This window comes from Muscardinus avellanarius (assembly GCF_963383645.1).
Source record: "Muscardinus avellanarius genome assembly, chromosome: 1".
In the NCBI taxonomy this organism is placed as follows: domain Eukaryota; kingdom Metazoa; phylum Chordata; class Mammalia; order Rodentia; family Gliridae; genus Muscardinus; species Muscardinus avellanarius.
In genome coordinates this window covers 110,422,976-110,438,880 of record NC_137786.1, presented here as the reverse complement: position 1 = coordinate 110,438,880, position 15,905 = coordinate 110,422,976, and the positions used below count along the sequence as shown (strand labels likewise).

At 44.5% G+C, this 15,905-nt stretch overlaps 1 protein-coding gene across 4 annotated transcripts in view; it reads right to left on the bottom strand.

The window, feature by feature from the left end:
• Positions 1-5,568: 5,568 nt before the first annotated feature.
• The window catches only part of NSD1 (nuclear receptor binding SET domain protein 1), a gene marked incomplete at both ends in the record, with an annotated part of 147,582 nt that continues 137,245 nt past the window's right edge, over positions 5,569-15,905 (bottom strand). For all 4 annotated transcript variants that reach the window (XM_080697722.1, XM_080697723.1, XM_080697724.1 and 1 more), the window contains 2 exons: positions 5,569-7,190; positions 13,891-14,095. In XM_080697722.1, the coding sequence (XP_080553848.1) occupies positions 5,569-7,190; positions 13,891-14,095 (1,827 nt within the window). The remainder of the gene's footprint in view (positions 7,191-13,890; positions 14,096-15,905) is intronic.

Genomic DNA, 15,905 nt, shown 5'->3' with positions numbered 1-15,905 from the left:
CCCTACTTCCTCTGGGCTACGCTCCCAGACCTATATTTTTTTTTAAATTTGGAAACAGGGTCTCTTAAGCCAGCAAGGCTGGCTCCGAACCAGCGAGATCCTGTCTGTCTCCCAAGGGCCACCACGCCTAGCGTCAGACCCATTTATTTTGTTGTTCTTTTATATTGAAAAGAGGGCCTCAGTAAGTAGCAGGGGCTGGCTGAGAATCATCCTTTGCCCTTGTTTTCCTGCCTTTAAGTCTGGCCTAAGGTCCTACAGTGCCTAACACCAGCTTGTGAAGAGTTTAGAGTGACTAACATGATGACACTCAAACTGTTTTGGTTCCACTTCTCATTTTTAAACCAATTCCTCAAAATACCCTTCCTTCTTGTGTGACAGAGGCTTCCTGTGAAGGAGATTGAATCTGACATGAGCCATACCCAAAAGGAGGAAAAGACGCTTATGTAGGCAGTGGCACCTGGGAGGAAACTTCCCCCGTCACTCCTATGAAGTGCTTGGAGGCTCAGCTTTGTCATGTACCCCGGGGCCCAGGGAACTATGTCTGGAGTTGGCTTCTGATCTCACCCCAAACCAACCTTCTATCTTGTTAGGCTACATCTACCATGGACAATAAAACAAAACACAGGGCAAGGGCCATAAGAGTAAAGTTAAACTTTACTTTACAGTAATTTTTTTCTATATACAAAGAATTACAGTACATGTTTATAGGGACTCCTAGCACAGGGCTCCCCTCTTTCACTAGGAGTTTCACTTCTAGCTGACAACCTGTGAGGGCAGGGGAAAAAGTGATGGATCTTGGCTGAAACCCTCACACACACCTCCTTCTTAAAAATATAGATAGCTCTCTTGTCAGCTTCTTTGCCAAGACCTAGAAAGCTACTCTTCCGTGGGCTCCTGCATGCTGCACTCACCCATCTTCCACACTCACCTGCACACACATACAGGCAGCACCACCTCAGCCTGGAGACTGCCTGCTCTGCCTGCCCTGGAAGCCTAACACACCAGGACCCTGCTCTGTGTCTGTCTCTGTCCGTGAAGCTGTGCTGATGAACTTTGAGGTGCTACCCCTGGAGCCTCTCCAGTAACTCAGTGTTCTGAGTCATGGGAGGGAGCTATAGGGAACGGACCACATAAGAGTTTAACATGTGCTGCTTTGCTTATGTTGATAGGAAACATTTCTTCTGAGGTTGTGGATTTTTTTTATTAAAATAAAACTCTTTCCACTTCCTTAGGAAATATAACCCTTAATCTTCATAAGCATGAGAGGTGCTCCCGTGAGAGTGGAAGAAGGTAGTGGAGGGAGACCCCACAACCAGAGCTCTCTACCAACCTGTTCCAGGCAGTGTGGATGGAGGCTACAGACAAGGTGACCCCCAACCCTGAGAAACTATGGCTACCTCCATCTGGATATGGGATCTCTTCCACTTCTATATTTTGCCAGACCACTCTAGGGTTAGGTTCAGGCTTCACTGAGGCTCTGCCTTACCTTAGAGGGCCTCAAGGAAACCTTTCTACATAAAATCTCTTCCTCACAAACAGGAACCCAGGTTTCTTAAGTCACCACTCCCTTGACCCTTGGCAGTGCTTATTCATACCACAAAATTAGCACCATCATTACATTTTTTGTGTACAAAGCAATTACCCATTCGTATTTCAATTTATACTACAGCAACCTCTAGCCCTGCTGTATTGGCCTAGGGAGCTCAGCTGAGAGCTAACTGGCCACAGCCATTTGAAACTCCTGCAGTAGCTACCTAGAGCTCTAAATGACATGGAATGTCTATCACATGGAATAGCTTAGATGTTACCTGGCAGGAACAGGGCTTGAGGCAGCTCCTTTCCTGCTATGATTTCAGAGGTTAGGACACAGCTCTTCTGTCCTGATGACGAACCCCCAAACGATGACAGCATCTCAAGAAAAACTCAGGAGAACGTCTGCTTTATAGGAACTACAGGTAAAACCCACCCAGTTTAGTGCTTTCTTGATGTTCTCCAGGTGGAAGCTGCGAAGACCAGATCTCCTTGCCCTTTGGTTCTCATGAGGAAACTTCAGACTATGACCTGGGAATCCAGCTCCAGTGAGTAGATGGTGCCAAGCCAGTAAGGATTGCTAATAAATGTCATGCTCTGTCTATGGGGTGATTTTATTCTTCAGGATGTAAAGAATAAAATCTTCATTAATGTCAAAGATGTTGATTTGGTTTGGAAGAGGATCAGACTGATTTCCCCCAACCCCCACCTCGGTACTGGAGATGGAACCCAGGGGCATTCTACCTCCGAGTTATACTCTAGCCCTGGTTTCTTATTTATTTTGAAACAGGGTCCCATTAAGTTGCGGAGGGCCTGAGTAACTGAGGCTGGCCATGAACATATGATCCTCCTGTCTCAGCATCCCAAGTACTGGGATTACAAGTGTGTGCTACCATGCCCGGCTAATGAGACTGATTTTAAGTAATCTCTAATTCGGTTACTTTAGGGAAAGCAGATGTCTAAAATATAAATGCTACTGTAGTAATGACAGCTGTTTTCTGTTAAAATGGGTTGGCTTCAGCAAGAGGACCAAATGAGGCTTTGAATGCAAATTTCAACATTTCCAAGTTTTTTATACTTAATAGGACTTGGAGAGGTATTAGTTTTCTAGTTACCTATGGAGGATTTCCCATTTTCAAACTCATCCCTTGAAAAGACTTTCTGGCTGGGGAGCTGGCTCATGGGCATACTCTCTTGAGTTCCTATTTTCCAAGCACTTAGCCAAATATCAACACCAAAATACGGTCCTGCACAATGCTTTAAGATAACAATTTCTTTTTAACAGCCAATTACACCTCCTTGAAGAAAAGTTCTCATTACATACTTGAAGGCTACAAGGATACCCTCTGTCCACCTTCATAAGAGCTAATTTCCAGCAGTTGTGTTGACTGCTTCTAACTGGACAGCAACTGCTTCCATGATTCCAACTCTCCAGTATCACTTGCTGCTATCAGTGGATGCAAAGGATTGAATTTCTAGTTTCCATTCAAGAAGCTGAGAGTCTTTTGGTAGCCCTGGACAGAGGTCTGGCTCTCCATCCATTTGAGACCCTCTCCCCAAACCCCACTCAGAGGTGGTTTTCCCAAGCAGGTCAGAGACAAAGTCTCCAGGGAATGGTGGAGAATGGAAAGAACCAAAATGAAACCACGACGTGGCTGACCAAAGCTCCCATCCCTCACTCCCTCCTGGTCCTGTGAGACATTTCTAGATGGCTGTTGAAGTTGAAGTCAATTATCCAACAAAGCCTACTTCAGGGAAGCCAGTTCAGGATCAATCTTATCCACTTAAAATTTTTACATAGCCTGCACACACCCCCCCACCCCAAGATTCACAGTTTATTTCATGAAACAAAGAGCTACGAAAATTGAACACACAACATAGTGAAAGGAGATTCTGACAGTGCAGTGCAGATTATTTTTTTTTCTGATCACAACTACAGATGACAGGAGAGCAAAGGGCACAGGACTGGCACCAAGCAAACCTACTCACACAACCTAAGAGATTAGGGAAGGGGCCTACTAGCTGCAGTTATATACTTCTTATTCTCACACATGATAAATACTTAATATAGTGAGCTTTAATGTTCTGGGTGAATTTCTTTAAAAATATCTTTTCATGGTTTAAAATGTTAAAAGAAAGTAAGATGTTTTGTTTTTTCTTTCTTTTGAGCAAAGAGCTTAATTCTCTTTGATGACGTGGGAAGAGAAAGAGGGGAGAATGAGGCAGGTGGAATTCAGAGGAGATTCTGAGGTCTCAGTGAAATGCAGGGCTAGGCCCCTAAACTCAGGACAGCCCTGCCCAGCATTATCCCTCTGCCTGAGTTCAAGTATCTCGACAGACTGACTTTGGGAAATAAAAGCAGATTTTATTCTGAATCTCTCTATATAAAGTATAAATGCTTCTATAACCACTATTGTCCTCTTGTAAGTGGTGGGAGTAACCTCAACAGGAACTGAGGAGGAGAAAACTGGGACAAAATAGAGAATCTTGTAGAAGGTGTAAAAGCTGTAACTGAGACAGAAAGACCAGGAGATGTTTGGGCCAGGAGATGGCCTGTTGGCTAAAGCTGTTGGCTGAGTTGGCAAAGCAGAGAGGTAAACACGTTTTGGTCTAGGAACAAAGGAGAGGTGGGTGAGTGAGAGGAAACTAGCCAAACAGCACTTCCTGTTGGCAGTCAATGAGCTGGGTGAATGGCAGGGCAGGGTAGCACCAACAGATTTCCCAGCCCTTGGGCCCCAGCTCAGGGCAGCAGTAACAGATGATCAGCAGTTATGAGGAATAGCCTCTTAGACTGGACATTGCTCCAAACATCACGTTTTTTCCAGTCTTAGGGAAGGGGTCTGGCTTGCCTTTGAGCTAAGTCAGCAGGGAAGTGCCCTCAATAGAGAACACAGTAATTCTCTAGGAGGTAAAGAAGAGGACTCCCTTTATTCAGTTAGAAGGGCAGAAAGGACCAGGGGATGAATAATTTTCCATCAGCATCTGGCACTCTCCCTGAAGCTGGTGTATCTAGCTCAGAGCTTGCCAGAGACTCCCTGTGTCCACTGCCCGAGACTGAAATCTGAAAGCACCTGAGTGTTTGAGGAAATATGAATGGGGCGGGTTTATGTGAAAGGAGGAAAACTAGTAAAAAAGAAAGGTAAGCTTGCCAATTGTCTTTTTCCACTGCTAGAAAGCTACATTCTCATAGAGGTAAGCTCCCCATAAGCAGCTGCTCCTCCAAGGACAAATCTTCAGACTCCACACAACAGACAGGACAGCAACGGCTGCCCCAGCCAACAGTCCTCCTTGGCCTTGATGCAGCATGCTTCTGTCTACAAACAAGAGCTTTGTAGATGTATGCATTCATGCATGCCCATATAAAACAGGCGTGCTCCAACCAGGAGACACCTGTTCAACACAGCCACTTCTGGTGCCACACAGAACATTTCAAAATGAGCCTGGAAACTCAGGGCCCCTCAGTACTTCCTACTGTTTCCTGGACAAAGGTTAGTCACAACACACTGGAAACCCAGGCAGGCAAGTTAGGCTCACACAGATCAGGCCTTATGTGTCTATCTCCCATCACTGACTAGCCCGCTGCCTAGCACACATGAATGCTTGGGAAATTGCCATTGATTTGAATGAACATCAGTTCCGCCCAAAGGTTCTAAGGGTGTTCTCAATGGAGCTCTGCAGGGCTGGGGAAATAGCTTTGAGAGCCCCTATACTTTCCAACTTGACCAGTGGAATTGAATCCCATGCTTGACTCCAGAGTGGACTTTTTATTTAAGTTGACCATGTGTAAAATTTGGGGAATAGAAACTCAAGACTGTCTGTCTCCTTTAGTGGGACCTGTTGAATTTCCATACATGGTTCACACAACCAAAAGCACTCACTGGCTAATGTTACCAGAGTTCTGAGTGGGATATAAGAATGACAGAGGGAAACTGTTCAGGGTATGTCTTTCAAGGGAAAAAAAAAAAAAAACCCCAAAGATTCCCCTCCCCAAATGGTATCCTGGGGGCAGCTTGTCTGGTCATATGACATTTACTAATATTATTTCTGTTCTGACTCTGCATACTTGTGAGTGGAAGGAGCCTGATTAAGAGCTGGAAGTGTACTTTGCTCTGGTTTGGAGTCTTGCCCTCTTCCAAGGGACCAGCAAGTCTGTGCTAGTGTCTGTGTGCTCCCAGTAGACCAGCAAGACTGTGCAAGTGTCTGCCCAGCTACGATGGGCCAGAGTCCTGCCCCTGTTGAGGCTTTTCCGAGGCCCCAAGGACTCTGCTCTGTGGTTGCCAATTTCTTTTCTTCAGTGGGGAAGGAAGACGAGACCTTCCCAAGAGACCTGAAGGACTGCCCACTCTTGGCAGCAAATCCAGGTAGATGCTTGCTTCTGGCCATCTGCTTCACCAGGCCTGTTGCTTGGCTGGGAAGCCCTGGGGTCTGTTCAGCCCCTACAGGAGCTCTTCCTGAGGCCTGAGTTGCGGGCTCATATAAAAAAGCCTTGGCAGGAGGCTGAGAAAGCAGTCTGGCCTGGGTGAATGACTTAACAGCTTGCCAGGAGTGCTCAGAAGGAGCTGCTGCTTTCCCAGGTGGCTGAAAAAGAGGATCTGACATGCTGCCTTTCTCCAGAGCCCGTGGCATATGCCCCAAACCTTTGTTTGCAGACCATGAGCTCGACTCCAAAACTGGCATCTTCTCGTCAGCCTGTGGTGTGGCCTCATGAGAAGAAGTAGCCCGCTCCTTCTGGCGAGGAGTTAGGTCTATGAGATCCATCACTAAAGCAGCTCTGTTTTTTGACTGAGTATTCTGGTCCACAGGCCTCAGTGCTTTTTCTTTAGCTACAAGGGTCTGTACCACAGCTGATAGTACTTTCTCAGGAGGTGGAAGTCTCTGGGACAAGGAGGCATGGGATTTGTCTGGAGGCCGGTCGGAAGTCTGGGGTTTGGGACCGCTGGTGACTGGCAGTCTCTCTGGTTGTGGAAGCCTCAAGCCAGCAGGGGCTGGGGTTTTCTCCAGTGATTGGGGCCTTGGGCTGGCAGCACCTATGGATTTATCCAGCCTTGGATCAGCTGTCCCCAGAGGTCTTTCCAGTGGTTGGGACCTGACTGAGGGCGAGGAGATTGGGCTGGTCACTGGAGTGGGTTTGTCAGATGGCTGAGGTCTTGGTCCATCCACTGCAGGCGGCCTGTCCAGTGGCCTGTGGCTGGATACCAAGGACTGGGATTTGGTCCCTGACCCAGCAAAGTCTCTGACCCTATCTAAAAGCTGGGAGCTGGAGTCAGTTCTCTCCAGAGGTCTTTCAGGTAGCAGTGGCCTCTGACAAGTCACTGCCAGAGATTTTTTGGAGAGTGGCAGCGTCTGGTTGGCGTCAGCAGGTGGCTTATCTGACATCTTGGGGCCCTGAGCAGCCATTCCTGATGATTGCTCTGTGAGGTGAGTGCTGGGGCTTGGAGGCATTGGCACTGGGGGAGGCACATACTCACGGATCTCCCCAGGTTCCAGAGGATTGGGCCCACATGGGTCATGCTCAGTACAAGACAGACGTCCATCGAGTTTGGAAATGAAGAGCATCCCTTCCCGATGCTGCTTGCAAAAGGAGCTGGGGCACATCTCACAGAAGGAGGCTGCTTCCTTCCCACAGACATCACACTGGTGCCAAGGACACTCCCACTTCCCTAAAAACACACAAATGAACAAAAACTTAGGGAAAAGGGATGAATGTGAGTTGGGCCATTACACAAAAGTATACCTTCAAAGAACCACCTTCTTTTTTCCTTTTTTTTTTTTGTGGTACTGTGGTGTTCTACTTCCAAGTTACAGCCCTAGCCCTATTCTTATGTTCAAACAGGATCCTGCTAGCTTGATGAGAGTCTCACTACTTTCACCAACCTGTGAACCTCCTGTCTCAGCTTCTAAAGTACTAAGATTACAGGCCTGAGCCATCATGCCTACCTCAACCAGTGACATTTTTCAGTGAATTCATGCCACTCTTCTGCCCCAGAATTTCAGCTTCCTTTTATGTGTGCGTGCGTGCGTGCGTGTGCGCGCACGCGCATTATTGGAGACTGAATCCAGTGGTATTATACTTCTGAGCTAGATTCTCAGTCCTCCTTATGTATGTGTGTTTTGGTGGTACTGGGGGTGGAACCCAGGGGCTTTTCTAGCTCTGAGCTATACTCCCAGAGCTATTTTATACTTTATTTGGTAACAGGGTCTCACTAAGATGCTGAGAGCCTCACTAAGTAGCTGAGGCTGGCTTTGAACCTGTGCGATCCCCTGTCTCAGCCTCCCAAGGGCTGGGATTATAAGCGTGCATCAAAGCCGGGTGTAGGTTCGAAGCCAGGCTCAGCTGCTTAGTGAGGCTCTTAGCAACTCAGTGAGACCCTGTTTCCAAATAAAATATAGAATAGGTCTGGGAGTATAGCCCAGAGGTAGAAAGCACCAGGGTTCCACCCCCAGTACAACAAAAAGAGTAAAAGAAATAAAAAATAAATAGGATCGGGAGGTAAAACATCCCTGAATTCATCCTCAGTACTACACACACAAATAAGTGTGCATCACCACGCCCTGCTGTCTTCCTTGTTTTGAATGTTTGTTATGAAGCAGGGTCTCATTAGGTTGCTCAGAGTCTTGCTACCTGGTGTGGTGTCCTTTAACTTTCAATCCTCCTGTCTCAGTTGCTCAAGTAAAAGGATTACAGGCATTTCCTGTGTGTATCACTTTCAGCTTCCTCTACACAAAGAATTATATAAATAAGAACATATGAAGCCCAATGAGAAAATAGCAATTAAACATAAGCAGGAGTAAATCCATGCCTTTTTTTTGTGGTGCTTGGGATTGAACCCAGGAGCATACTATCTCCAACTTAAATCCCCAGCCTTTATTTTGAACTAGGGTTCCCTAGCTGGGCATGGTGGTGGTGGTGGTGGCGGCGGCGGCGGCGGCGCACACTTGTAATCCCCCCGTTTGAGAGGCTGAGACAGGAGGATCGCGAAGGTTCGAAGCCAGCCTAAACTACTTAGTAAAGCCCTCAGCAACTTAGCAAGACCCTGTTTCAAAGTAAGGTTTAAAAAATGGAGCCGGAGCCAGGTGTGGTGGCTCACACTTGTAATCCCAGCATTTGGGAGGCTGAGACCGGACATAGACCGGTCATAGTTTGCGGACAGCCTCAGCTACTTAGTGAGGCCCCATTTATTTATTTTTTCTTTTTTTTGTGGTACTGGGGGTGGAACCCAGAGGCTTTCTACCTCCGGGCTATACTCCCAGACCTTTTTTGAATATTTTATTTGAAAACAGGGTCTAAGTTGCTGAAAGTCTCACTAAGTAGCTGAGGCTGGCTTCGAACCCATGCAATCCTCCTGTCTCAGCCTCCCAAGCGCAGGGATTATAAGCGTGCACCACCATGCCTGGCTGAGGCCCTGTTTTAAAATAAAGAATAAAAAATAGGGCTGGAGGTGTAGTTCAGAGGTCAAATGCCTCTGGGTTCCATCCTCAGACCCACAAAAGAAAAAAGAAAAAAGAAAAAGAAAAAGAAAAAGAAAAAAAAAAAAAAACAGGCATAGTGACACACGCTTGTAATCCCTGCGCTTGGGAGGCTGAGACAGGAGGATCATACAGGTTCAAAGCCAGCCTCAGCTACTTAGTGAGGTTCTCAGCAACTTAGAGAGACCCTGTTTGCAAATAAAATATAAAATAGGTCTCGGAGTATGGAGGTAGAAAGCCCCTGGGTTCCACCAACAGTACCACCAAATAAATAAATAAGTAAAAAGACTAAAAAAATAGGACTGGGGGTGTAGCTTGGAGGTTAAAAGCCCCAGGGTTCCATTCCCCAGTACTGTAAATGCCCCCTCACACACACAATTAAATAGGGTTTCCCTAAGATTGATGAGCCTCACCATTTGATGAGGTTGGCCTTGAACCTATGACCCTCCTGCCTCAGCCTCCCAAGGAATGGGATTATAGGACTATGCCACCAGGGCTGACAAAATCCATACTTTATTATTGTGGTACTGAGGGTGGAACCCAGGGTCTTTTCTACCTCCGGGCTATACTCCCAGACCTATTTTATGCTTAAAGGAAACAGGGTCTCACTATGTTACTGAGAGCCTCACTGAGTAACTGAGGCTGGCTTCGAACCTGTGGAATCCTCCTTTCTCAACCTCCCAAACACTTGGATTACAAGCGTGTACCACCATGCCCAACTAAATCCATAAATCTTAAAAAACTATTCCTAACAAGGAGAAAACAAAAACACCAAAGGCAACAACAACAAAAATCCCCATAACCTCAAAGCTCCTCTTAGACATACTGTTTATGTACCACTTTCATATTTATTTTTAGAGATCCATTACAAATCTATGCAACTTTTATTATTTTTAGATAATAGTAGATAATCTTTATTTTTAAAAAATATGCTTCTACTGGTGGATTTTAGTGTCAAAACATAATATAAGTCGGGCGTGGTGGCGCACGCTTGTAATCCAAGTATTTGGGAGGCTAATACAGGAGGATCGCACAGGTTTGAAGCCAGCCTCAGCTACTTAATGAGGCCCTTTGCAACTCAGTGAGACCCTGTTTCAAAATAAAGAATAAAAATAGGGCTGGGATGTAGCTCAGAGGTAGAATGTCCCTGGTTTCCATCCCCAGTATCGCAGTAAATAAATAAAACATAATTTGAATCATGTTACAGAGCTTTTAAATATACAACTCAAAAGAGGAACATCCTAGCTATTTACACTACTTAACAGGAATAAGAAAAGGATATAAGGATGCAAAAAATGGAAGGAAATTTGTGTCTGTGTATGTATGTATTATGTATGCATGTATAAGTGTGTTCTGTATGGGACACTGAAGCCAGGAGCACTCTACCTCCAAGCATACTTTATCTATTTTATTTGTGGCACTGGTGATTGAACCCAGGAGCATTCAAGCTCCGTGCTTACTCCTAGCCCTATTAACTTTTTATTTGGAAGTAGGGTCTTGCTAAAATGAGTTTCATTGCTTGCTGAGGGTGTCCTCGAATCTACAATTCTACAGTCTCAGCCTCCCAAGTACTGAGATTACAAATGTGCGCCACCATGCCCGGCTTTTTTTTTTTTTTTTTTTTTTTGGAAATAGGGTCTTACTAAGTTGCAGATGGCCTCATTAAGTTTCTGATGCGGGCTGTGAACCTGCAATCCTCCAGTTTCATTCTCCCAAGTAATGGGATTATAAGCCTTTTGCCTCCATGCCTGGCTTAACTTTACATTTATTTTATTTTATTTTATTTATTTATCCCCCCCCCCCCAAGTACTGGGGTTCCTGGAAGCCCTTATACCTCTGGGCTACACTCCCAGATCTATTTCATATTTTTTTTTTGGAGACGGTCTCTTAAGCCAGCGCGGCTAGCTTCAAACCTGTGCGATCCTCCTGTCTCCGCCTCCCAAGCGCAGGGATTACAAGCATGCACCACCATGTCCGGCGCTACTTTTTTTTATTTTTAATTTTTTTTGGTTTGATACTGGGGGTAGAAACCAGGAGCTATTTTATTTTATTTTTTATTTGGAAATAGGGTCTCACTAAGTTGCTGAAAGCTGTAGTCGCTGAGGTTAACTTCAAACCTGTGATCCTCCTGCCTCAGCCTCCCAAGTAATGGTATTACAGGTGTGCCACCAGAAAATATTCTCTATGTTGTCCAGAGATTAGGAAAAGACCCAAATCTAATCTGAGCTTATATCTACTTATCTCTGTTTTATAAAGCCTGAGAAATCTTTTTTTTTTTTTTGGTCAGTACTGGGGATGGAACCCAGGAGCATTGTACCTCGGAGCTACACCCAGAGGTCTATATTTTAAATCTTTTTTATTTTTTGAAGATTTAAAGTTTATTAAAAAGATAGAAATACAGAAAATAGTTACAGCCCCATGCCAAAATGGCATGAAGGGGGAGGGTGGCCTGGGCCAAATCACCACTTCCTTCTTTTTTTATTTTTTTGAAACAGGGTCTCAATGAGTTGTGAAAGACCTTGCAAAGTAGGTGAGGCTGTCCACAAACCATGATACTCCGGGCTCCTCCTCCTGCTGGGATTACAAACATGCACTACCACGCCCAGCCGAAATCTGACAATATTGACCATGTATAGTGTTTCCACTCCTCCCTCAAATTATACTAACCTTACTATTGGCAGACAGCAAGATCAGTTCTGTCAGCCTGTGTCCCTGAGGTACTAGGCAATAGATTCTGAAATAATCCCCCATTTTCACTTCCTGGCAATGACAGTTCAGTGTTGTGGCCTTGCCCTCATACGATCTTCATTTCTATTACTTTATTACCCTGGGTAATACATACTGAAGTACATCAAAGTTTTCTGCTTTCTCGTACTTCTTGGGAGACAGGCCACTACTGATATATAATCTCCTCACCCTGGAATGGCTTCCCCTACTGGTCTCTATTTTCTCATATAGAATAGATATCATAGCCGGGCGTGGTGGCGCATGCTTGTAATCTCCTTGCTTGGGAGGTGGAGACAGGAGGATCAAGAAGCAGGTTCGAAGCCAGCCTTGCTGGCTTAAAAAACCCTGTTTCCAAATAAAAAATATGAAATAGGTCTGGGAGTGTAGCCCAGAGGTAGAAGGGTTCCATCCCCAGTACCACCAAAAAAAAAAGAGAATAGATACCATAGCTGGGTGTGGTGGTGCATGCTTGTAATCCCAGTGCTTGGGAGGCTGAGACAGGAAGACTGCAGATTCTTAACCAGCCTTAGCTATGTAGTGAGGCCCTCCATAACTTAATAGAACCCTGTTTCAAAATAAAGGATAATAGCCGGGCATGGTGGCGCATGCTTGTAATCCCCGCGCTTGGGAGGCAGAGACAGGAGGATCGCGCAGGTTCGAAGCCAGCCGTGCTGGCTTAAGAGACCCTGTTTCCAAAAATAAAAAAATAGGTCTGGGAGTGTAGCCCGGATATAGAAGGGCTTCCAGGAACCCTAGTACCACCAAAAAAAAAAAAAAAAAAAAAAAAAAAAAGGGATAAAAAAATAAAGCGAAGAAGTCGGGTGTGGTGGTGCACGCTCGTAATCCCAGCATTTGGGAGGCTGTGACAGGAGGATTGTGGTTTGTGGACAGCCTCAGCTACTTAGTGAGGACATTTGAAAACCAGTGAGACCCTGTTTCAAAATAAAGAATAAAAAAATTGGGCTGGGGGTGTAGTGCAGTGCAGAGGTAGAATGCCCTGGGTTCAATCCCCAGCAATGAAAAGGGGAGAGAGAAAAAAAAAAATCAATCTGGGTGTGGTGCACACTTGTAATCCCAGCGTTTGGCAGAGACAGGAGGAGGATTGCGATTCACAGAATGCCTCAGCTACTTAGGCCCTTTAAAACTCAGTGAGATTCTGTTTCAAAATAAAGAATAAAAAATAGGGCTGGTAGTGTAGCTTGGAGGTAGAATGCCCCTGGGTTACACCATCCTCAGCACTGCCAAACAAACAAACAAACAAACAAACAAACAAACAAACAAACAAACATCAGGCTGGGGATGTAGCTCAGATGTATGATGTCCCTGAGTTCAAATTCCGTAAATCTTTAACCCCCTAAAAAAATAATCAATGCCAAAACATTAATTTCTCCAGCTGCAAATTCTTGGGTGCTACATCCTCCTGAGCAGCTTTCTCATGTGTTACCTGTTAACCATATCTTTTTCAAAGAAAAGAGTCTACAAGGGAAGAGACCCTAGTAGGAATAAGTAGGTTTAGCAATAAGTTTAAAAGGGTGTCAACCGGCCAGGGCACGGTGGCCTATGCTTGTAAACCTCGCATTCCCATTCGGAGGCAGTTCTAAGACAGCCTCAGCTTCTTAGTGAGGCCCCCTCCAACTTAGTGAGACACTTTCAAAATAAAGAATAACAAAAAAATAAAATAGGGCAGGAGGTGTAGGTCGAAGGTAGAATGCCCCTGGGTTCCATTCCCAGAAAAAAAAAAAAAGGGGGGGGGCCAACACATTTGACTGCTTAGGTCATACTTTGTCTCCATCTTTCTTCCTTTGGAAAGGCAACATAATTTTGTGGCCCTGGAATCATAAAATTGGCTTTCCATCTAGCTGCTTCACCTATTTGAAATAAATCAACTAAACAAATTTGACTCTTAGTTTCATAATATGGATTGTGAGAAGAAAACAAACTTTTAGGGGTTGCTGGGAAGTAAAGTACTTTACAAGTTTCTGTTTTCTATAACTTATGACTCTAAATCTTTGCTGAAATTCATTTCCAGAATGAAAATATGAACCATAACCCTCACTGTATGCACAGAGAAACCAAGTGGCACTTTCTTCCAGACTAAAGCAAGTGGCATTAGAGCCTGAGTATTTTGACAGAAAACAAGACTTTTGAATGGATTCTGGCACCAACCTGCAGGTCGCTTGGTCAGATTGAGACAGTCTGCATGGTAAACTTTAGGGCAGCCTGGCTTCTTGCAGGACACGAGCTGGCCAGCATCCCCACAGCTGAAACACTCATCTTCTCGCTCCTTTGTGATTTCACCTTGGCTCCTGCGCTTTCCCTGTTGCTTCTTCTTGAATTTCTTTGACTTTTCTTCTGTGGCAATGGGTTGATTCTAAAGATCACAGTTTGAGAAATCAGCACTGGGTCAACTACTCAGTTGTATAATCAGAATAACTTTATGAGATTCAGGTTTTCCCCTAGGAAGAGCCCTCAAAGACTGTTGCAAAGAAAAATGCAGGCACCTGACACATCACATACATGTGATATCTAGAAGCATTAGCTGCCACTTTTGTATATACTACACTTTTCAATAAGAGAAAAATATGCTGCTTTTGTTGACACATCAAGTTAGAGCTAAGGGTAACTAACCTTTATTTCTATGTTTGTTTATTTTGAAGCAAAAGGCTTGCATGTGTAAATTTTAAATTAAGTTGTATTGATTGGTCCTGGATGTTTGTAGGATTAAGATGGTTAATACAGGTGGGCATAGTAGTGTAAGTCTATAATCCCCAAACATTGGAGACTGAGACAGGAGGATCACAGACTCAAGACCAGCCTCAAAGACTTTGCAAGGCGGTTCGAGGACAGCCCCAGTAACTACTTAGTGAGGCCTTTGAAAATTCAGTGAGACCTTGTTCCAAAATAAAAGAATAAAAAATAAAATAGAGGGCTGGAGGTATAGTTCCAAGGTAGAATGCCCCTGGTTCCATCCTTAGTACCAGAGGGGGGGAAAAAAAGGGATAGCGTGATGAAAGCCACAGGGCTTTCAGGAAACACGAAAGAATATTTCCAGTACCTTGGTCTATTTTGAGAGTTAAGACATTAACCTAATTTGATTTAAAAAATCCATAGCCAGCTGACATGAAAGCGCACACGTGTAATCCCAATACATGGGAGACTGAGACAGGATTGTGCAGGTTCAAAGCCACCCTGAGCTATTTATTGAGGCCCTCTGTAACTCAGTGACAGCCTGTTTCAAAATAGGGCTGGAGATGATGCTCTGAGGTAGAATGGCCCTGGGTTCCATCCCCAGTATCGCAAAAAAAAAAAAAAAAAAAAAAAAAAAAAATCATAGTCTTAGCCAAGCGTGAAGGCACACACCAGTAATCCTAGCACTTGGAAGGCTGAGACAGAAGGATTACAGATTTGAGACAAGCCTCAGCACCTTAGTGAGACTCTCAGCAACTTAGCAAGACCCTGATTCAAAATAAAAAATAAAATAGGATTAGCAAGCTTTGGTAAAAACCGCTAGCATGACCAAAAAAAAATTTTTCAGGAAAAGCAGGTCTGGCATGGTGGTACATGCTGTAATTCCAGTGTATGTTGGAGGAGACTCAGACTGTCAACAACCTTGCACGTCCGGGGGTATAAATTTACGAAAAAATGTTCCTGGGTTCAATTCCAAGTACCCCACTTCCACAGCACACAGCAAGATAAAGACTTGTAAACAATACTTAACAGTGAAAGAATTATAAGTTATGTACATGAAATTATAAGTTATAATACACACACACACACACACACACACACAAACCCCACCAAAAAGTGAGCCACATGTTCTTTTGAGTGTGTGGTACTGAAAATTATATCCAGGAATATTTTACCTCTGAGATACACACCACCCCCAGCTCTATTTTATTTTTCAGTTTTGAAAAGGGTCTCGCTAAGTTGACACGGGTCCTGCTAAATTGCTAAGATTGACCTGGAACCTGCAATTCTCTTATCTCAGCCTCCCAGGTATTGGGATTACAGGAGTGTGCCAACACAGCAGGCTACAATGTTTTTATACTTTGTTTTAATGATGAGACTAGGCCTACATTTTATATTATTATTATAGTATGGCTTAATACTAGAATATTAAATTCAACTGCTGATTCTCTGGTGTCTTTACAGAGAAAGAAAGAAAAAAGAGACATAGATAA